The following is a 20,327-nucleotide window of genomic DNA, read 5'->3' on the forward strand; positions in this document are numbered from 1 at the left end:
AAGCAATTTTTTTATAATCATATAATGCTTTGATTAATTACAGAACTCATAAGAATATAGCGCTTCCGAAATGCTAAATATGTTTTGAATTCAGAATTCTCTGTGACATGCAGCAGAGAGAAGCTTGTAGAGACCCATGTTTTTAGCATGTCCTGCAGGAGGTTAAGCACAAGCCATATAACCTCCATGGGCTGAGTAATGAATGTGGAATTGCCAGAAACTGCACTTCATCAAATTACCTCTTGGGTAATCTTGAGCAAGACCTGAGTTGTACCTTTGGAGACTTAAAATGGGACTCATTATGTGAGGAGGCCCTAACTTTCTCATACAACAGCCGACATAAACCTTTGAAGTTTAACATTATTCACAGAACCTACTTTACACCAGAAATACTTCATAAATCAATCAATTTCAGATCTTTGCCCTATAGATGTACTACAGAGACAGGTAGCCTAATTCACATGTTCTGGGAATGTAATCAATTAAAGCATTACTGGAGGTCAATATGGGAGATTCTTAAAGAGATTTCTGGTTTTGTGATTCCTTGTACACCTAAATTAGCACTGTTAGGCGACATTTCTGACATCCCTTCAAACAAAAGGAATAAGGTGCGCCTAATCAAACTGGCAACACATGTATTGCTCTATTGTGGAAGAGTGCAGAACCCCTCTGCTACTCTGTATTTTCTCCTGTTCTTGTGTTATGTATGAAATACCCAATGAATAAAGTGTTCACATTTTTTTTTACCTCTTGGGTCTGGTTTCCATGGACCCCCCTTTTAAAATCCCAAATGTTACAGGATATATAAACATGTTTGCAGCCCAGACTTTACCTGCATGGGCACGGAGAGGGGATATCTCGAACCAAGTCTACATCGTTAGCCAACATAATGTTTCTGGGTGGGTATCTACTCACCACTACATAACTTCCAGCAGAGCATCAGGAGAACGGGGTGAAGCCGGTGCTGGCTGAGATATCAGAGTACATACTCTGCCAGCTTACCCAAACTTGACCCGGATGAAGCGCATGAGTCAATGATTGTCAGATAGGGCCCAGTCAAACATTCAAGAACATAACTTCCTGTACCGAATGCATACCTCATATGCAGAGAAACCATGACATACTGCAGAGGGGATAGGAATTTCAAGGCTGACCTTTTCTTTGTATAATCTTAATTCACAAACACTCAGCTCTGCACATAATGTGCAAGCTATCATATAAAGTCAAGAAAACTTAAAGTTTGAAATCTAGGGGTTAAACAATATAACTGCAATTGTGTTATCTTCATAGCTGACACATCTATAACACTGTAAGAGAGTTCTGAAAAAACATTTGAACATATGTTATACATCATAGACTGCATTCAAAGGAAGACATGGACTAAATTACCCAACATGTTCTTATTCATTATTTTTGCATGTATTGTATGTGAAAGTATAACACCAAAGATAGGTTGGCTTGATTTTCACATCAATGGCCAGTAAATATGTGTGTTTTAAACATTGTATTTGTATAAGACTCGTCCTTAACCTTAAAGCTTTATCTTCTTCTGTTAATACCAAACCTATTAAACTTGAGTTTCGCAACTATTGTTTCTTTATGAAGATGTGTTCTTTATATCACCTGTGGATTTAATATTACTTTTCTACATTATGCAGACTCTGAAGTCAAATATCGGAATGAGCCATTGTTAACATTGAACCTTGAACAATCATTCATCAGTCCATCACTTCTGCTGCTGCCCACATGAAAAGACTGATTACATGCTTAAATAAATGTGCCATGAATAACAATTGTATTCATTTTACATTATGTTTTAACTGTAGCAGCTATAAGAGTAATGCATGAAGTGTTGAAGAGTGATCTTTGCAGCTGAAGCAAATTCATTAATATGTGGATTTCAGACGGCGCCAACACTCCCCCCCCACCCCGACACCAGTGAACGTCCAGGGAGCGGACATTGAGATTGTGAAATCCTACAAATACCTGGGCGTTCATCTGAACAATAAACTGGACTGGACTGATAATTCTGCTGCTCTGTACAAGAAGGGACAGAGCAGACTCTTTCTGCTGAGGAGACTGAGGTCTTTCGGGGTGCAGGGGGCACTCCTTCAGACATTTTATGACTGTTGTGGCATCAGCCATTTTCTATGGTGTGGCCTGCTGGGGCAGCAGCATCTCGGCTGCTGACAGGAAGAGACTGAACAGACTGGTAAGGAAGGCCAGCTCTGTCCTGGGGAGTCCTCTGGACACTGTGGAGGTGGTGGGAGACAGGAGAATGGCAGCCAAGCTGTCCTCCCTGCTGGACAATGTGTCCCACCCCCTCCAGAACACCCTGTCCTCACTGTGCAGCTCCTTCAGCGATAGGCTGCTGCATCCCCGCTGTCTCACGGAGAGATACCGCAGGTCTTTCCTTCCTGCAGCGGTCAAACTATACAACCAGCACAACACTTTTTATTTTTTATTATATATATTTTTTTAATTATATCATAACTTAGTACTTTAAAAAAAAAATGCATGTCACACATGTAACATTAAGCTGTCTGTCTCTTTTTCCTGCTGTAACTACGCACATTTCCCCTCCATGGATAAAGGTAATAAAGGTATTCTGATTCTGATGTCACTTCAAGAGCCTCTGCACCTTGCGGTGCTACAGAATCAGTAACTATTGAAACACATGACGCAATTTGTGGTGAGCCATGTTCCTGCCACCAGTGCAGTGGAACCAGTGATACATTTAAATGAAAGTGTGATAAAGCTTGTTTGGTTTCGGTTGCTCCAGATCACTCATCCTGTAGAGATGCTGTAGTTTCAGATATTAGCACGGGACACATATTATATATACATTTGTCAATACGTTTTAAGCATTGTGTATATTTGTGGGTGTGTAACTGTCCAGTCTCCCATTTCCCTAAATATTTATAATTATTGGTTTAACTATAAGAACAGAGCATTTTTCTTTGCCTCTCGAGCCCGATTGTTGGCCCGTTCTCATTCTCCCACTATCACTGCCCTCAAACTCACTGTCCTCACTTAAGAGGGAGTAGGGCCCACTTGACAATGTTCTGTTCACCCTTCATACCATAAAAAGCACTTTTATAGCACAGTATAGTTCCGAAAATGTGCGTTCACACCAAAAACAATCCGGAACTAGAACTTAGTTCATGAGAACCTTTTCAGTCCCTGCTAGAGAGCAGGTACTTTCGTGGGAGAAAAAGGTTCCCATTTCTGATTGGCTGGGCGGATTGCAAACCACCCCCCTGTAAAACTCCCAAAAAGTTTTGTGAAGCCGCCATTTTATTTGCTCGCATTAGCATTAGCATTAGCATTAGCCCAGCGCACCAACTGAGAGAGACTAACTTATGGCAACACAAAATAAAACGTGGAAGCGGTGGAGTGATGAGGAGATGTCGGCGTTCTGGCGATTTACTCGGAAGGCTTCAGTAGAAGCCGCTGGGAGTCCCAGCAGCTTCTACTGAAGCCAGTCCCCAACTCCGGGGACTTCCGGCCGGGGACTCCGGGTGGCAGTATAGGCCGTGAAGTTGTTTGCGGCCTGCCAGTAAACCCAAAGCAGAAGAAGAAGTGACGTCAGCGGCTTCTTTTGCCTAATCCTCCCTCAGGGACTTATTCCGGTGTGAACGCGATCTGCTTTTTAGTTCATCAGAACTGAAGAGTTCATCAGAACCAAGTTCTCATGAACTAAGTTCTGATGAACTAAGTTCTGATGAACTAAGTACGGCAAAGTACTTGGTGTGAAAGCGCCTATTGTTTAGGACATTTCTAAAGAATATAAAACATGACTTTAAACAATCTAAACCCCTTGTATTTTTTACACAATAGATTTTTCACATGTATATAGAATGACAACAAGTCAAAGGTAGGTAAGAGCTTGGTCAGAGGAGTTTATTCATTACATGTCCACATCATGGCTACAGGCAGCTGAACATAAGGTTCTCCTCCAGTCTTGGAAAGGTTTGTCTGAAAGTCTCTCCTGGTTTCATATTTTTCATGTGAGCACTAAGAGCTGTTTATGATCCTTGACATTTACAGAAAGGTTTCAAAATGACTGAGGTTCTACAATCATAGGAAAGTTACAGCATTTGAAAGAAAGGGTTGTAAAGTTAACTGACTCATTTCCTGCTGCTGGATGGATTCTACATGACCCACTATGACTTCTGACTTTACCTTTCCCCCCGGCAAAGCTGTTCTTAAGACTTTCATAAATATTGAAACATGTACAAAACAATGTAATAAATACAGCAGCACAGGATTTCATGTGCTGTTTTTGTCGGGTCAGACTCAGACATGTTTAAAACTCTAGTGAAATATTGTGTCCATTCTTATGTAAACCACAGTAAACCAGTGTTAGAACTCTTCTGATAATTAATCTCATCTTGATAGAAGTCATCCATCAGCTTCTGTCCCAACTCCTCTACTGGCCACTCCTCCACAAACCCCAAGCTGTGCAAGCCCGGTGCTGGCTCCAGATCAGCTGGCAGGCTGCTCACAGAGCCCTGCAGGGCGGAGGAGATGCTCACAAAGCAGAGTGACTGGGGTTGTCTTCATGCATGTCCTCTAAACTCAAATAACTGACACTGTGTGGTCTTGTAGTGGCATCAGAAAAGTATTCTTCATCTTCTGCTTGGCCTTGTATCCAGTCAGACTGTTCTGACCAGAGGAGCGAGTCACTCTGATCTGCCTCCAGCCTGCTGATATTAAACAAACCTGGGATATCCATTCCCAAGTCACCGGTGGCAGAGTGTTTCCCAACTGTCTCAAAGTCTCTAATATCTGACTCCCAAAGAGAACCAGATCTATAGGTTGCTCCAACAACAGTATCAGGGGTGAAGCTTTGTGCCCCACCTGCTGTACTATTAATGGTGGTGCTGCAGCTCTTTGGATCACCATCAGCACAAAGCTCACTGGTAGGAAGTGGAGCTGTGGAAACATTTTCTGCAGAACCAAGATTACTTGTATCATCATAATCAATCGCAAAGCTGGAAGCTGTAGTTGTAGCGCTGGTACCAGAAGCATCAGTGCCCCAAAGAGAACCAGATCTATTGGTTGCTCCAACAACAGTATCAGGGGTGAAGCTTTGTGCCCCACCTGCTGTACTATTAATGGTGGTGCTGCAGCTCTTTGGATCACCATCAGCACAAAGCTCACTGGTAGGAAGTGGAGCTGTGGAAACATTTTCTGCAGAACCAAGATTACTTGTATCATCATAATCAATCGCAAAGCTGGAAGCTGTAGTTGTAGCGCTGGTACCAGAAGCATCAGTGCCCCAAAGAGAACCAGATCTATTGGTTGCTCCAACAACAGTATCAGGGGTGAAGCTTTGTGCCCCACCTGCTGTACTATTAATGGTGGTGCTGCAGCTCTTTGGATCACCATCAGCACAAAGCTCACTGGTAGGAAGTGGAGCTGTGGAAACATTTTCTGCAGAACCAAGATTACTTGTATCATCATAATCAATCGCAAAGCTGGAAGCTGTAGCGCTGGTACCAGAAGCATCAGTGCTGATGTTGTCACTGGACAAACCAATCACAGAAGCATGTTCGGTACTTGAGAACTCCTCTGGTGTACTCTGGTCAGACATGATGTCCTCTGTAGAGAACTCTTTCAGCTGGCTGTCCGTCTCATCCATCACCACCTCCGTCTCTCCCACGTCCTCCTCCTGTCCGTTTCCCTGCTGAGTGACTACATCACTTGTTCTCCAAGCTTTTGTCTCATTAGGACTGGCTTCTTCCTGCTCCGTCTCCTGTGGAAAAGTCTGGACTTCCTTATGGTTCTCATCTTTTTCCTCTTCCAGCTTCTCTTCTGGATCTTCCCAGTCTCTTTCCTCCTCTGCTTGAAGAGACATCTCCATCCCCCTTGGTTTCACGTCACTTCTTTGTCTGATGAGCAAGCCTGGACTGCTGACTACGTTCTTGATAGCTGCTTAGAGAAGCAGGAGAACATATAAAGCCAGAGATTAAACAGCAATACTGTCATTCAACAACCCCCATCACCCCACCAACAAACTGTTCCGTCTGCTGCCGTCTGGCAGGCGGTACCGCAGCATCAGGACTAAAACCACCAGACTCAGGGACAGTTTCATCCCACAGGCCAGAAGACTGCTAAACTCATGAGCTCTGTGAAGTGCCTTCATAACCTTAAGCATCATTCGGTTTGCATTTCAAATATAAATGTATTGCTACAATAAGCAGTATTGTATAGTATGTAATTGTACATTCTGTTCTTAGCTAATCTTAGTCTATTTAACATGTATATAGTCTACTTCTCCTGCATTACTTGCACATTGGTCACTTGCAACTTTTTATTTTATTTCCATTATGTTTCTTTTTACACAGTTTTTAATGTATTCTGTGTTATGTATATTTATGTAGACTGCAAGTGAAGACTTTCATTGCCTTAACTACACTGTAGCTACTGTGCATATGACAATAAAACCTTTATCATGACCAAGTCGTATCTACAATGCGAAATAATAAATGTGTTATTTCATTGCACATAATCACTGATGTGTTGACTTATCTTCAGTTATGTGATTTGGAGAAATTTGTTTCCAGAACTTACATTGGTGTATGTTGCCGCACATGGAGTCACAGCAGGAGCACACTGAGGCTGCGGCCGTCAGCTCCTCCCACCTGCACACACAAACATCAGTGCACATGCAAACACACACAATCTACCACTGAATTCACACCAAATATATTGCCACACTGATTTACATGATGTAATGATCACTCTGATTTAACTGTGATACACTTGAAGTGGTTTATGTTAATAGCGTTGCTTACCTGCCAGCAGCCTGGTCGTAGCTGCAGGACTTTGAGGAGTTGGAAGTGGTGAGACCGACTGACATTGAACAGTGGAGGTACAGCACCTACAATCAGACACACAGCAGATTATAAAGTCGCTGCTGGGTTTATAGATCCACTAGTTTAGTTAACATGTCATTAAGGTATGTACTGCGCAGCTTGCAGGATCCTTCCAGCACTTCTTCAATATCTATCTAACCCCTAGATTCCACCGGGTCCGGTTGTGTGTCCGGCCTCCTCCGGCGTCATACCCTACCGGGCGCGTTTCAGAAGCATTTCAGAAGCGGAGCGTCTTGCCTGCCGGCTCGCAGTTTTTGTTGATTTGGGCATATTTCCTGGACAGGCTACTTTGTACAGACAAAGTTAATAATAACTGTAATATTCCAGTTATAAACGACATGAATCAAAGATGTGTTGCTGTATTTTAGCGGTAAAAAAATGCATTCATCATCATATATATATATATATATATATATATATATATATATATATATATATATATAAATATATATATCAAGTTTCAAGTAGGAGGAATGCCAGCGTTCTCCTCCGGTTTACAGGCACTGTGTAAAATATATATATATATATATATATATATATATATATATATATATATATATATATATATATATATATATATATATATATATATATATATATATATATATATATATATATATAGATATATATATATATATTATATATATATATATATATACTATATATATATATATATATTTTACACAGTGCCTGTAAACCGGAGGAGAACGCTGGCATTCCTCCTACTTGAAAGACTACGGAGGGATAGGGTCTACAAAATTAGTTTATTTTGGGGATGGGCCGGATGCTCTGACCGGTCCACTTCCTGCCCGGCGCCTCTGCAACGCGTAGAAAAATAGACTTCAATCCTATTTTGAGCGGAGCCCAGCGCCGAGACGCTTCTGGGACGCTTCTGAGCCGTAACGCGGCGCGTCTGGTGGAATAGCACCCATTGACTAGAGTGGCCACGATCTTTGCGAACGCCGCGGCGCGGCCGTAACGTGGCCGTAACGTGACGCAGATGGACCCGGTGGAATCTAGGGGTTAGTCTTCAGTCTTAGCGATTCTGGTAGAAGGATGCCCTAATGTAATGGTAAAATAACATAATCATTGTTCATCTGTAAAATAACTCAAGTCATTGTGACCTTTATGCACATGATTTGAGAAGGTTCAGACTATAAAATAAAGATTATTACACCGATACAAGTTAAAGCGATGAGATACATCGGTCCAATACATTCAGTACTGTAAGAGTAATCTCTCAGAGCCATGTAAAGGAAGTTCACATCAACATCCTACAGACTTGGTCTTGGAGTGTGTGCCTACTCACTGTAGGCCCATGAGCAAACTCTTGGAAAGTGGGCTACACGGAAATAGCGATATAAAAAGAGTCAGTGACGCAACACTATTCTTGGTGCTCATTAGACGATATGGGAAGGTGAAGATAAGTGCCCTGACCCAAGACAAAAGTGGACAGACTGAAGGAAGCATGCAACAGTGCATTACACATGGAGATACTTCATTGCTGTAAAATAAGCACACAAAGAATGTATCAGCATAAGTGGGTTCTAAAGCAGGCTCCATCAACCAGCTCCACCCATCATTTCACATGCTTTGACAATATGTAAAATATTTTACACTACATTCATGGTATAGTAGTCGTTTCCAATAACCATTTTACAGGGCCCCAAATGTTTTGGGTGTAGACTTGATTAAAAATAATAATAATAATAATAATAATATTAATCTGTAAAGGTCAACCAACTAAGTGTGTAGGTGGGGGGTTGTTTTACATATTACAGTTAACCAGAAAAAGTGCATGTTATTACATTACATTACATTACATTGCATTTAGCTGACGCTTTTATCCAAAGCAACTTACAATAAGTGCATTCGACCAGGAAGATACAAACTTGAAGAAAACAGAATCATATATGTACATCAGGTTTCATAGAGCCAAAACATTTCAAGTGCTACTCAACTGGCTTTAGATAAGCCAGTCCTTTATTAGTATATAAGTGCTCTGTTATTCACTGGATGAACAGTACCTGGACCCATTTTTTTGAGAGTAGAAAAACTATTTTCATATTTCAATAAATAAATGTTAACCTTAACAAGTATACTATCCTATCCTCAGCAAAACACTTAAATTGGTCTTACCTGTGAGAGTTCTCTGAAGAGAAATGCATCCACAGAGAACTTCAGCACACTGCCCCCTCCCAGCAGGAAGCGGGAGCTGCTGCCCACCCTCCTGCTGTCTGGCATGCAGCTGCATCAAAAATGAAAGCACGAATCAATCAGGACATGTAGAGTGACAAACAATGACTGTAAACTACCTGTGTCCTTACTAGAGACTCACCCATAGTTAGTAATGATGTCCGCTCTGTGCACACTGTGTGGGTCGCTGGAGCTTGTGGCATAGCAGGAGTCCACATATAGCCTCTCCCCAGCCAACAGAGCTGCTGCCTGGGCAACAAAATAAACCGGCTCCCCTAAAAAGAACCAATGGCCTGATGGGACGGGCTCTCCCTGGGCTGTTAAAACACACACGTGCAGACAAGACCAATATGCCGATTAATATCAGAATGACAGTGTTCAGTGTAGACTTTGAGCACTTGATGTCAACTGTTAAATTCAGATATTTACAGCTAACATGTCATATTGTGCAAATAATAGCAAACACTTTTTATTCTGTAGGTGTCTTACCATTGCAGACAGTGAGGCTGTAGCTGAGTCTACTCCTGATGCTCTTCATTAAGATTGTGTGTTGAACTTGAGGTCTGAAGCCAACTTGGTAGGAGTAATGGAACCTGAGACAGACAAAGAGGATTTTAATATGAGATATATTCCACCAGATCATGGCAGAGGCTGATAAAAAGTCACATTACATGCCAAGATACTGCAAGAAGGTTAAACCAACACTTTCCACCAATGTCTATATAAAATATGCACATAATAATAATAATAATAATAATAATAATAATAATAATAGGGATTTGTGGTGAAGGTGAGGCGCCCGAGGGACACAGCAGAACAGACAGCTCGTAACCTGAGACAGCACCCACCCGTCGCCAAAACTGCCACATCCCTCATAATCCATAACTTTAATCATTGATACGAATACAATCTGATGAGTGATATCCAAATTGACACCCGTACAGTTGTCACAAAGGGGGAAATCATCTAGAGATCTAACTGTTTTTCGAGAAGACTAATATGCGCTGCACACAATGGTGTTTCTCATGCAGTGGCTCAGCAGCCTTAACTTCATTCACTAAGCATAAATGAAGATGTTGGCCCTTTCCACACATCAGACACAAACTGTAACAGAGATCATTCATCAAGCCTATACAGAAGAAAACCAGTGACACTACCACAGATTGCTTCACAAACTTAGTTAGTAGGTAGGGCTATAGGTACCAGGCACATGTACCAAGCACAAACCAAAGAGTAGATGATCAGATCCTGGTCCTTCCAGTTCTTTTCCAGATATTATTTTCAACAAGTCAGTTTAAGTCTGCTCCATTCAACAATCACTTAATGTTTAAATTAGGAGCTTTATGCATCAAACATGTTATTCTGTTTGCAAGTCCAATAAAAGACGTGTAGAAACCTCCTCATCTCCTAAGACACATGAGCCTTGATGATTTTCTTGGTCAGAGTGGTGACAGGATAACACATACTTCTTTAAATGCCTTGGAAGGTCCTGAAGTTACCTGTTGTAATTGCAATAGATCGGGAAGTTAAGTGGTACGACTCTGATGACGTAGCCTTGCCGAGGTGGAGTATAGCACAGCGCATAGCTGTACACCAGCTGGCCGCCAACAACCTGGGAGACAGTAATAAGACATTTTCAATAGGAATGAATTCCATCTACATTTAAAGCTATTTGAATCCATCTACTGTACACTATATTTCATTCTGGATTCTTAGAGCCTAATGTTATTTAAAAATGCAACAGCCTCAATCGTTGATGATTGAACAAGTTTATGAACATTTTGCAGATTAGCTTCACCATGTTAAAACCAACGCTGTTGTACATTACATTACATGTTACTTGTTAGACGCTTTTATCCAAAGCGACTTACATACTCAATACTGTGGACAATCCCCACAGGAGCAATTTGGGGTGAAGTGTCTTGCCCAGGGACACAACGACATGCTGACTGCAGTGGGGTTTGAACCTGTGACCCCCTGATCCGAACACCTGCGCACAACTCACTGTGCCAAACGCTGATTGATTGTTTAAACAGCAGGACCACTTTAGAATGATAAAAATTAAGCATTTACTTTATTTTAGAAGCTGATGATTCAGCATAATATGATTTGCTGTTCTTGAACAGTTCTTTTTATGGCAGTCTGCATCGGTGAGATTTTACAGCAAGGGGCAATTCCACTGTTTGCAATAAATTAGTCCGATTGTAAAGAAGTCTAGGAGACCATTATCTTTTATTAATTCAGTAAACTTAAACCATTAAATAGATTGTCTGTATAAGGGTAGGCAGTATTTACCGTGCAACTGGTAATGGTAATCAATATTTATAAATGCCGACATATTCTCGCAATCTCTCAAAAAGCTGTTTATGTAAAAAAATCAAGATTATATTTTTCAGTTTTTATGCAATGAAGTACATTTGTAAAGTAACTAAAGCTGTAAGATAAATGTAGTAAAGTAAAAAGTACAAGATTTTCCTTTAATTTGCAGTAGAGTAGAAGTATAAAGTGGCTGTAAAGAAAATACTAAGGCACAGTACAGTCTACCTGCATTTAAGTACAGCACTAGAGTAAATGTACATTGTACCATTACTTGTACCGTGGTAATGTTGCAGTACTGTTATGATACTGTTACGGTAATGCTTCTTTCTTGAAAACGTGTTGCTGTAATGTTATGGTAATGTTTCATTCATGAAAAGGTGATGTTGCAGTAATGTTATGGTATTGTTGCTGTAATTAATGTTGAGGTTATGTTGCTGTAATGTTTCATTAATTCTGTTGAATACTGTTGCAATGTTATGATACTGTTGTGGTGTTGCAGCAATGTTATAATATTGGTAATGTTATGATAATGTTTCACTAACATTGAGAGTATGTTGTTAATGTTATTATAATGTTTCAATAATGTTACTGTAATGTGTCACTAATGTTGAGGTAATGTTTCAATAATGTTACTGTAATGTGTCACTAATGTTGAGGTAATGTTGCTGTGTTGTTTCACTAATGTTGTTGTAATGTTTCAATAATATTGCTGTATTGTTTCACGAAGTAATGATACTGTCAGGTGTTCCCACCTGAGGCCCTCCGCCGCAGTCGCTCAGTCTGTGGTGGAAGTACAGAAAGCGGGGGCTGACCCTGCTGACCGGGCACGAGCCGAGTCGAAACAGCGATGGATCGGTCCACGTGCTCAGATGGAGGCGGTCGACGCGCACAGAGATATCATCGAACCCGCACCAGACGTGCACAGCGCGTGACCCCGTCCCCGTGACGCTGTGCTGTGGTCTCGCTTGCGGGAACAGCAGAGCATTCAGTCCGGTGGGCAGCGGGCTCTTCTGAAGGAACGGACGAAACAGCTCCGGTGATACAAGTGGCCACCGTGCATGCTGGAACATGGGCAGGTGGTAGAACGAAGGATTCGTGGCTTCATGCTGTGGTGTCTGTACCGGATTTAGGCCTGCCCCTTCCGACCATGTCGCGTGCTGAACCGGACCTCCTATAGTACCACGAAACAAAATCCAAAGAAGCCACGGGAACACCGACATGATGCGGGAGACAGGAGCGCGTGGTGGAGTGCTGCGACGGGAGAGCCAAGTAGTCTGGTCTGGTCTCACCTTCATTATCACACCTGCTGCTGCTGATTGGATCACACGCAGCTGGGCTACAATCACAATGTTATACTCTAGTCTAGATGAGGACCATAATGTTCTGAAGTTGCTGCCAGACTGTCTTCATTTTCAGGGACAGAGGACTCATCAGAGGATGGATTGTAGTTTGGGTCTATGCAGGGGCGCCGCCAGGGATTTTGGGCCCCATGAAAAGATATCACATTGGTTACTTAAACATTTTTTTCTGAGAGTCTCTGATAACTACAGCTCAGGTGAGGTTAAGGACTCTGGGTGTTTAGATAGTTAACTTAGTCAGTTATCTCAGTGGGTCTCAAACGGTTTGGTCACCATTTATGTAAACACATATTTCCATTTGAGGGGGGAGTGATTAGAAAAATATGCATGAATAAAAAGAAAGAAAATGTTAACTAGGTGAAAAAAGGTAAGATACACTTTTTTTTTATAGACATTATCACTCCCCCTCATCGGCAACATGATCGCACAATACCTGAACCATTATGATAGTAAGAGCCAGTGCTTTACCATCCAGATGAAACAAGTACAAGTGCAGTGAATAAAAATAAATGAAAAATAAATAAACGAAAATAAATAAATAAAGAGGTGCTGCTAGAGTTCTGGTGTTGCATGTATTAGGGACCATTTTTCTTCGAATGTATCAGTTTTCAGCCGTAGTCTTGCTGTGATTTTCTCCATTAAATAAACATTTTTTACCCTGTTTCTCCAATGGACTATATTGGGGGGCTGCGGCTTCAGCCACGAGACCGTTATCATTTTTTTCGCAATTAGAAGAAGAATTGTTAGTAAGAAAGCTACATTTCTGTCCATATCACTGGGCAGTATATAAAGTGCTGGGTCCAAAGTAAAGGTAATGCCCAGCACCCGTTTCATCTGCTTTTGAACATTACATGTTACTTGTTAGACGCTTTTATCCAAAGCGACTCACATACTCAATACTGTGGGCAATCCCCACAGGAGCAATTTGGGGTGAAGTGTCTCAGGGACACAACGACATGCTGACTGCAGTGGGGTTTGAACCTGTGACCCCCTGAACCGAACACCAACGGACAACCCACTGCACCACACGCCATCCTTCCAGAAGCCCTGAATGTTTGGACAGTCCCAAAATATATGTGTGAAGTCTCCCACCCGTCCACAGCCCCTCCAGCACAAATTAGAGGTATTGCTATATTTGAGTGATAGAGGGGGTGTTAAAATATCTCATTTTCACCTTCCAATCAAATTCCCTCCATGTTGGACTGTTTGTTATTGTATGTCCCACCTTGAATGTTTCTTCCCAATCCTCGTCGCATATTATAATATTCGCTTCCAACTCCCATTTTTCTTTGACATCCTTATTGTTGCTGTTACATTCATAATGTAGTACCTTGTAAAGTGTAGATATAGCACCTTTTTTTGTCTCGTCCCCTGTATATGTCATTAACAGTGCCTCTAGTTTAGATGGGGCTTTGCGAATGTTTTCCCATTCCCTATGCTTCTGAAGGTAATGTCTCAGTTGCAGGAATCTATAAAAGTCACAGGATGGTAGGTTAAATTCCTGTTTCAGTTGTTCAAATGATTTAATGGTTTGTCCAGTAAAGAGTTGTGTAATATATATTAACCCCTTATTTTCACATCTTTTAAATCCTGAGTCCATAATAGATGGTAAAATGTCTGGGTTTGTAGCTATTTTAGTGGCCCTGAGTTTGACCGTTTTAATTCCTTTCGTACCTCTGACCATATCTTCATCATAGCCCTGATCCACTCATTGCAAGTCCCCAACCCCATGTGCCTTTTCTGTCAAAAATGGAAGTGCTCCCACAGGTAGATTATTACATGATTTTTGTTCCATATCAACCCAAATAGTTTCCGTGTCTTCAGTTATCCACATGGTTATTGCTCTAATTTGTGCTGCCCAATAGTAATATTTTAATTAGGTAGATTCAACCCACCATTCTCGGTTTTTTATTTTGCCACAGGAATGTTGATATTATTTTGTCCAGTAATTTAAAAATAGATTTAGGGATCACAATAGGCAATGACTGGAACAGGAATGTAAGATACTCTTTTAAAGTCTTTGCTGCTGCCTCAAAGAGGAGCAGGGGGGAGAGGAGGGAGACAGGTGAGGCTGATTCAGGAGCCCAGACACACTCACAATATGAACCAAAAATAAATAAATAAATAAACAAGTTTCAATGTTTTTTCATATTGGATATGGTATATTATTGGTTATGGGCCATGGCCATGTTCTTATGATTTTATGATTATTTAAATGTATACAGTTCTGTTTCATATGGGTGTTTCCATAGATCTAGTCTCTTTATTTCCCCCTCAAAGTGCACCAGATTGATGCATTTAACTCCAAAATTAAAAAAAATATCTTACCGCATGCCCCCGGACCCCCCTAGAGGATTTGAGATCCACCCCCACTGAAAATATGTTGGATAGGTTCCTAAATACATTTGTAATTTTTTTAAATAGTAACCCAACCCATGTCCATATGTTTATTTTTGGGTAGTAGATTTAAACTATAGGGCTATCACTATGGGCAGCAACGCTGTAAATATTGACAAATAAATCCAGCAAAATGGCACAAAACAAAACTGGTAGTGGCCTGGCTGAGTGTATAATGTTTGAGTGTGTGTGTGCGTGCGTGCGTTAAGTTTTAGTTTTAAAGACCCCCATAGAGCTCAGTTTATAACTCGAACCCTGTCCGAACCAGAAAAGCTCTAGCATGGAGCTAGAACGGGAATCGCGTTGGTGTGAAAGCCCTATGACAGCTCTCTCTAGTCTCTACTGGGAAACAGCTAAAAGTCCTTCTGGAGGTAAGCAACGCTACACCATTACACCCAGTCTGAGAGTAAAAGCTTTCTCGAAGGTTCATTTTGCTTTCTTACAACGCTACGTTAATGTTAACGTGACCTTACGTTTGCTAGGAGGCTATTGTTACGAGCTAGCTGTCTTAGCTAACAACAGTTAGCAGCTAACGTTTTCTGCAGTTTGTGTTGCCCCTGAAAAACTTGATGTAGTTATTTAAGGGTAAGTTAAAGGGGACCTATCATGCAAAATGCACTTTGTGATGTATTTTATATATATGTGTCCCCGGTGCGTCGGGGAACTCACGCAGCGTCAGAAAATAAAACCCTCTCTCCTTTCCTCCATACCCAAATCTCTAAAAAACGGGGCTGCAACGGATTTGATACAGACTGATTCAGATTTGAACACGCGCTGATGTCAGCAACGGGGGTGCTCCGCCTGTATGGGCAACTCTCCACCTATCAGGGGAATGAGAGGTTGCCGTGGCATGGTAACAGCATGGTAACATGACGCTCGTGCCTCGGCCCCCTCCTTTGCAGGGGGGCGTGGTCAGCTGCACCTCATGCAAAGACAGGGCTGGAGGAGAGCAAAATAGAGCGAAATGAGGCATGGCTAAAATGCATGATCTGTTTGGTATTTTGAAAAATAAAACGTATAAATATACCTTATATAGGTTTGGCCCTACAATATATTATTCAAATATAGCATGATAGGTCTACTTTAAATTAACATTATTTTACAAGTTGAGAGAGTTAAAGGTCCCATGTCATGCTTTTCCGGTTATTACCCATCCCCTTGTGTGTTATGAAGGTCTTTATGCATGTAAACGGTCTGCAGAGTCAAAAACCCTCAAAATACACCCTGTAGCGAGTAAAACTCTAACACAGAAAATACCTGTCGATGCTGCCCCAGAACGCCTCGTTGGACATTTCTATTTTTCCATTGTTTTCTTCCTGGGTACATTGACGTGCCCATGCCCAAAAGGACCCATTGGTCCAAATGGACCAATCCGCGGAGCCGTTACGTTACAATCCGCAGACTTCCTCACACACACACACACACTCAATCTTTTCTCAGCTGCAGCTCCGCCGATTTCTCCTCCGAGACGGCGGGACGCGGCGAGGCTGTGCGTTGGTGTGTGAGCACACACACAAACTCCCAGCCAGGCTGCGGGTGTGTGTGTGTGTTCAGGCTGGGTTTCGCTGTGTCTCACTGTCACGCAGACGGCCACTGGGCTCACAGGGAGGGGGGGGGGCAGGAACTCCAACAAGCCGTTTAGGACAGAGTGAATACACATACTATACAGAGATGCTGTATGAGAAACCAGTGTGATTTTGGAAAATTGCACAATATAAATCTATTTTAGGAGACCTCAACAATGGAATTATGATCAGTAGAAATGGCCATGACATGGGACCTTTAAGTTTTGTTTAAAATTGTGAATGTAAGGGACGTTAGAGGTTTTGTGTTGGACATGAAGTTAGCTAACGTTAGCTAACTCTACCAAAGGTTAGCATGTTAAGCTGTACTTTATGTGGCAGCTCGCTTAAAGGTGGGGTAGGTAAGTTTGAGAAACCGGCTCGAGATCGCTAGAATTTGAAAATACACAACCGGAGAAAATCTGCCACTTCCTTATAGAGCCCCTCCTCCAACACACACGAACGCGCACATGACCAATGAGGGCACGAGATAAGTTTGTGCACAGATGGAAGGCTGACAGGCAGGTAGGCCATCCAGTTATTTTAGCCGGGCCGGCTAAAATGATTGGTCGTACTTTTTACAGTACTACAGCTTCCACAGATGACATTTTTTTATGGATTTTTTGTCAAAGCACTTAAGATATTCATTGCTATCGGGATGTTAAGAGCATTCCATGGAATATAACAAAAAGTGTATCTCGAGCCGGTTTCTCAAACTTACCTACCCCACCTTTAATACAAAGAGGGGTTTTGTGCTTCATTGTAAACTTTTCTTACAAATGTGTGTTAATCTACTTGAAACTGTAGAGACAGTTTGTTTCTACTCAACTATACAGACCATTGTTGAGGAGATGCAAAACATACTGTACATGAGTTGGGTCCGACATATACTTTGAGTAATGTTACTGCTGCTAAAAATGAAACATCATTATCAGATGAGGACATCACCAAAGTGTGTGAGTCTGTCAGTGGATTTGATCTGTTCTCTGCATGTCGTACACACTGCTCTGGTTTTATTTATCTTGTAAAATGTAAGTCTCCCGCTCTTGTCATCGTTCAGGCTTTGCATTTGAACTCCTATGACTGGTTGTGGACTTGAAGAACGACTTCCTGGCCTTCCTGACATCCAGGAAAAAGGTGAGATTCTAATCCATTTGAATGCCAAAAGCAAGTTATTGTTTTTAACTTTTTTAATATGATTTTTTTGGGGCATTTCTGTTTTATTGGACAGAGGCAGTAGAGATCTACTGGAAACAGTGGAGAGGGAGGAGATGATATGCAGCAAAAGGCCCAGCCGGATGGTTGCTGCTCCATGTGGAACGTGTTCTCTCAGGTAAAGCACTTTGGTACCCAGTTATTTATGGTATTGAGTTTGTATTTAGCCTTCGGAATGTAATTTCCAACAGTGCATTGTAAAGACTGAAAGATTTAAAGCTTGACTTGATTTGGTCTTTTGCTTAAGAGGATGTTTGTCCTCCTGTCTTCTCTTATTTCCTTATCTTTCTTTCAGGTGTAACATCTACCAATGGTTGTACATGACATAGACCTCCTCCACCTCTTTGCTGTCCTACTAGTCAACCCTTCTGATCAGAGCCTTTCCTAAGTAGTGGTAAGTTGTTTTACAGTTCAGTGTACGTTAATTTAGCAAGTTAATGCTTTACCGCTGTTGAATAAATTCTATATTGCTAGTGATTTTATTACAACTATGATTTGTAAACTTTTTGATTCCAATTACAATAATATTTTTGTTAAATTGTAAAACACATCTTAACATCCATCAGCAATCAATAAAACAAATCATCCAACACAAAATAGAAGAAATCTGGACCTATTCTATTTCTTTTTATACAACAGCATCTATTGAGACTGCTCATTGATGTCATCAAGAGCCATTGAGTCTACCTTTTGTAGTCGGCCTCTCAGAATGTTTATCATTTCTTTGTCTCTGAACTTCTTTAATGCTTAGTTTTTGTATTGTTGATATTGTGTTGTTCTTTATTTTTGTTGTGAGAATCACTTTGCAATTGTGTAAGTGCTATATAAATAGTTATATTAATATTATTGTTGTTACCATCATTACTATTATTAACAATGTTTTCTTTCTTTTCTTTATTCATCACTGCAGAAAGGATCATGCCAGCCCACATCCAACACCTGATCAAGAACTTGTGAATCTTCAGGCAGAAAAGATGAAAACACCTGTTCAAAGTTCCAGTTCCCTGTACATCGAACCATGCCTGTACTCTGTTCCACGTCTTCAGTGAGTTCTGGACCCTATGACTCGGACACTAGTTCTACCAAGGCTCATTAGAGGTAAGAGTGGTAAGAGAGGAGTGGAGTTATCTTTGTATTTAGGCTGCAAGTAGACAAAGGTGATCAAATGCTGATGCTAATAACGATCCGAGTAATTTGATATTGATTGTCTGCCAATACCGAATCCTGATCCGATTCTTCTATTTCCCAGATAATACAGCTGCACAATTACAACAGGAACTGATTTGTATGACACTGAAACATCTTTAGACGGTTAATACAGAAGGTATATTTAATGTTTGTGTTTTTACCTGACAGATTTGACTGGTGGTAGGCTAAAAGGCTGTTTCGTTGATAATTTTCTTTTTCATTATATTATAAAGATCTGCTAAATTGGAGGATTCCAAAGCTGAGCTGGAAGGGGAAGTCGCCACCTACAGGACAGCAAATCTAAAAATGTATTTGGATAAACTATTAAACCAGGTATTTTCACAAAGTAAGTACATTTGTTTTTAAATTGCAAGTGAATAATAATGTCAGTCTTTGATCGATTTTGCATTTTAACTTTCATCAGCAACTGCAATAAAAGAAACAGACAAGATGGCAGTGAAATGTGTAAACAATCAGCCCATCAAGATATACGCATATGAATTTATACTATTGTTGAAATGTTTTTGCTACACTTTCTTTGTGTCTTATTCACATTCTGTAGAAGAACAATCTGAGACACCTGAACAGTGTGAGCCTGCACCCTGGACACCCACACACCCCAATAATACCCCTTCAAAGAGCGAGCCGCATGGGAAGGTATATATTATTTCCATAGTGGAGCCTTTTTATTTTTGCTCCTCAGTCACTGTGAAGCTGACCGTTGAGCGGCCCGACCAAGCAAGGAGGCAGAGGCAGAACGTCCAAAATACAACCCGGTGTGGGCATTTATTACTCACAGGCACATGACACAGCCTCAATCTCGCTGTTCACGTGAGCACAGTCACCAGCCACAAGGATCTCACACCCCAAACAAAACAGGAAACACAGAGCCTAAATACCCACACTAATTAACCCAACAAGACACAGGTGAGGGGGGAGGAGACAACACAGGGCACCAGGTGAACATAATCAGGAGCAACAGACATGGGGAAAGGGAACACTTTTCAAAATAAAACACATGTGCAATATACAAAGCCCGAAGCCGTCAGTCCACAGTGACGAAGCCATCTTCGTCACAGTCACATATTGGTGTCTACCTTTTATGTATAGGCTACTGTACACATTTTATGTTTCAAATTTTTGTCAGATTCACTTGCAAGGGGAGATTCCAGTGCGTCCAGAGGTCTGGGCAAAAATAAAAATAATAA

The 20,327-nt window shown here is 41.2% G+C and overlaps 1 protein-coding gene across 3 annotated transcripts; it reads right to left on the bottom strand.

Moving 5' to 3' along the window:
- Window positions 1–3,878: 3,878 nt before the first annotated feature.
- On the bottom strand, window positions 3,879–12,653 carry LOC117470781. Of its 3 annotated transcripts, XM_034115655.1 has the most exons (9): window positions 12,152–12,653; window positions 10,580–10,692; window positions 9,570–9,673; window positions 9,223–9,397; window positions 9,024–9,132; window positions 6,804–6,889; window positions 6,580–6,650; window positions 5,064–5,940; window positions 3,879–4,820 (listed from the first exon to the last, which is right to left on the bottom strand). In XM_034115655.1, exons 1-9 carry the CDS (start codon window positions 12,617–12,619, stop codon window positions 4,535–4,537), a joined length of 2,289 nt encoding a protein of 762 aa, XP_033971546.1. In that variant the 5' UTR covers window positions 12,620–12,653; the 3' UTR covers window positions 3,879–4,534. The 3 variants fall into 3 exon arrangements, with proteins under 3 accessions (XP_033971546.1, XP_033971545.1, XP_033971544.1); XM_034115654.1 differs by having other exon boundaries at window positions 3,879–5,937; XM_034115653.1 differs by having other exon boundaries at window positions 3,879–5,940.
- Window positions 12,654–20,327: the final 7,674 nt, after the last annotated feature.

This window comes from Trematomus bernacchii, unplaced genomic scaffold (genome assembly GCF_902827165.1).
Source record: "Trematomus bernacchii unplaced genomic scaffold, fTreBer1.1, whole genome shotgun sequence".
NCBI classification, from domain to species: domain Eukaryota; kingdom Metazoa; phylum Chordata; class Actinopteri; order Perciformes; family Nototheniidae; genus Trematomus; species Trematomus bernacchii.

Bases quoted from the DNA above. Each gene is read 5' to 3' on its own strand.
- LOC117470781 (XM_034115653.1), bottom strand. From the start codon at position 12,619: ATGTCGGTGTTCCCGTGGCTTCTTTGGATTTTGTTTCGTGGTACTATA. The intron at 9,674-10,579 runs GTAACTTCAGGA...TGTCTGTCTCAG, and splicing joins ATCTATTGCAATTACAACAG to GTTCCATTACTCCTACCAAG. The intron at 9,133-9,222 runs GTGAGTCTCTAG...TTTTTGATGCAG, and splicing joins GACATCATTACTAACTATGG to CTGCATGCCAGACAGCAGGA.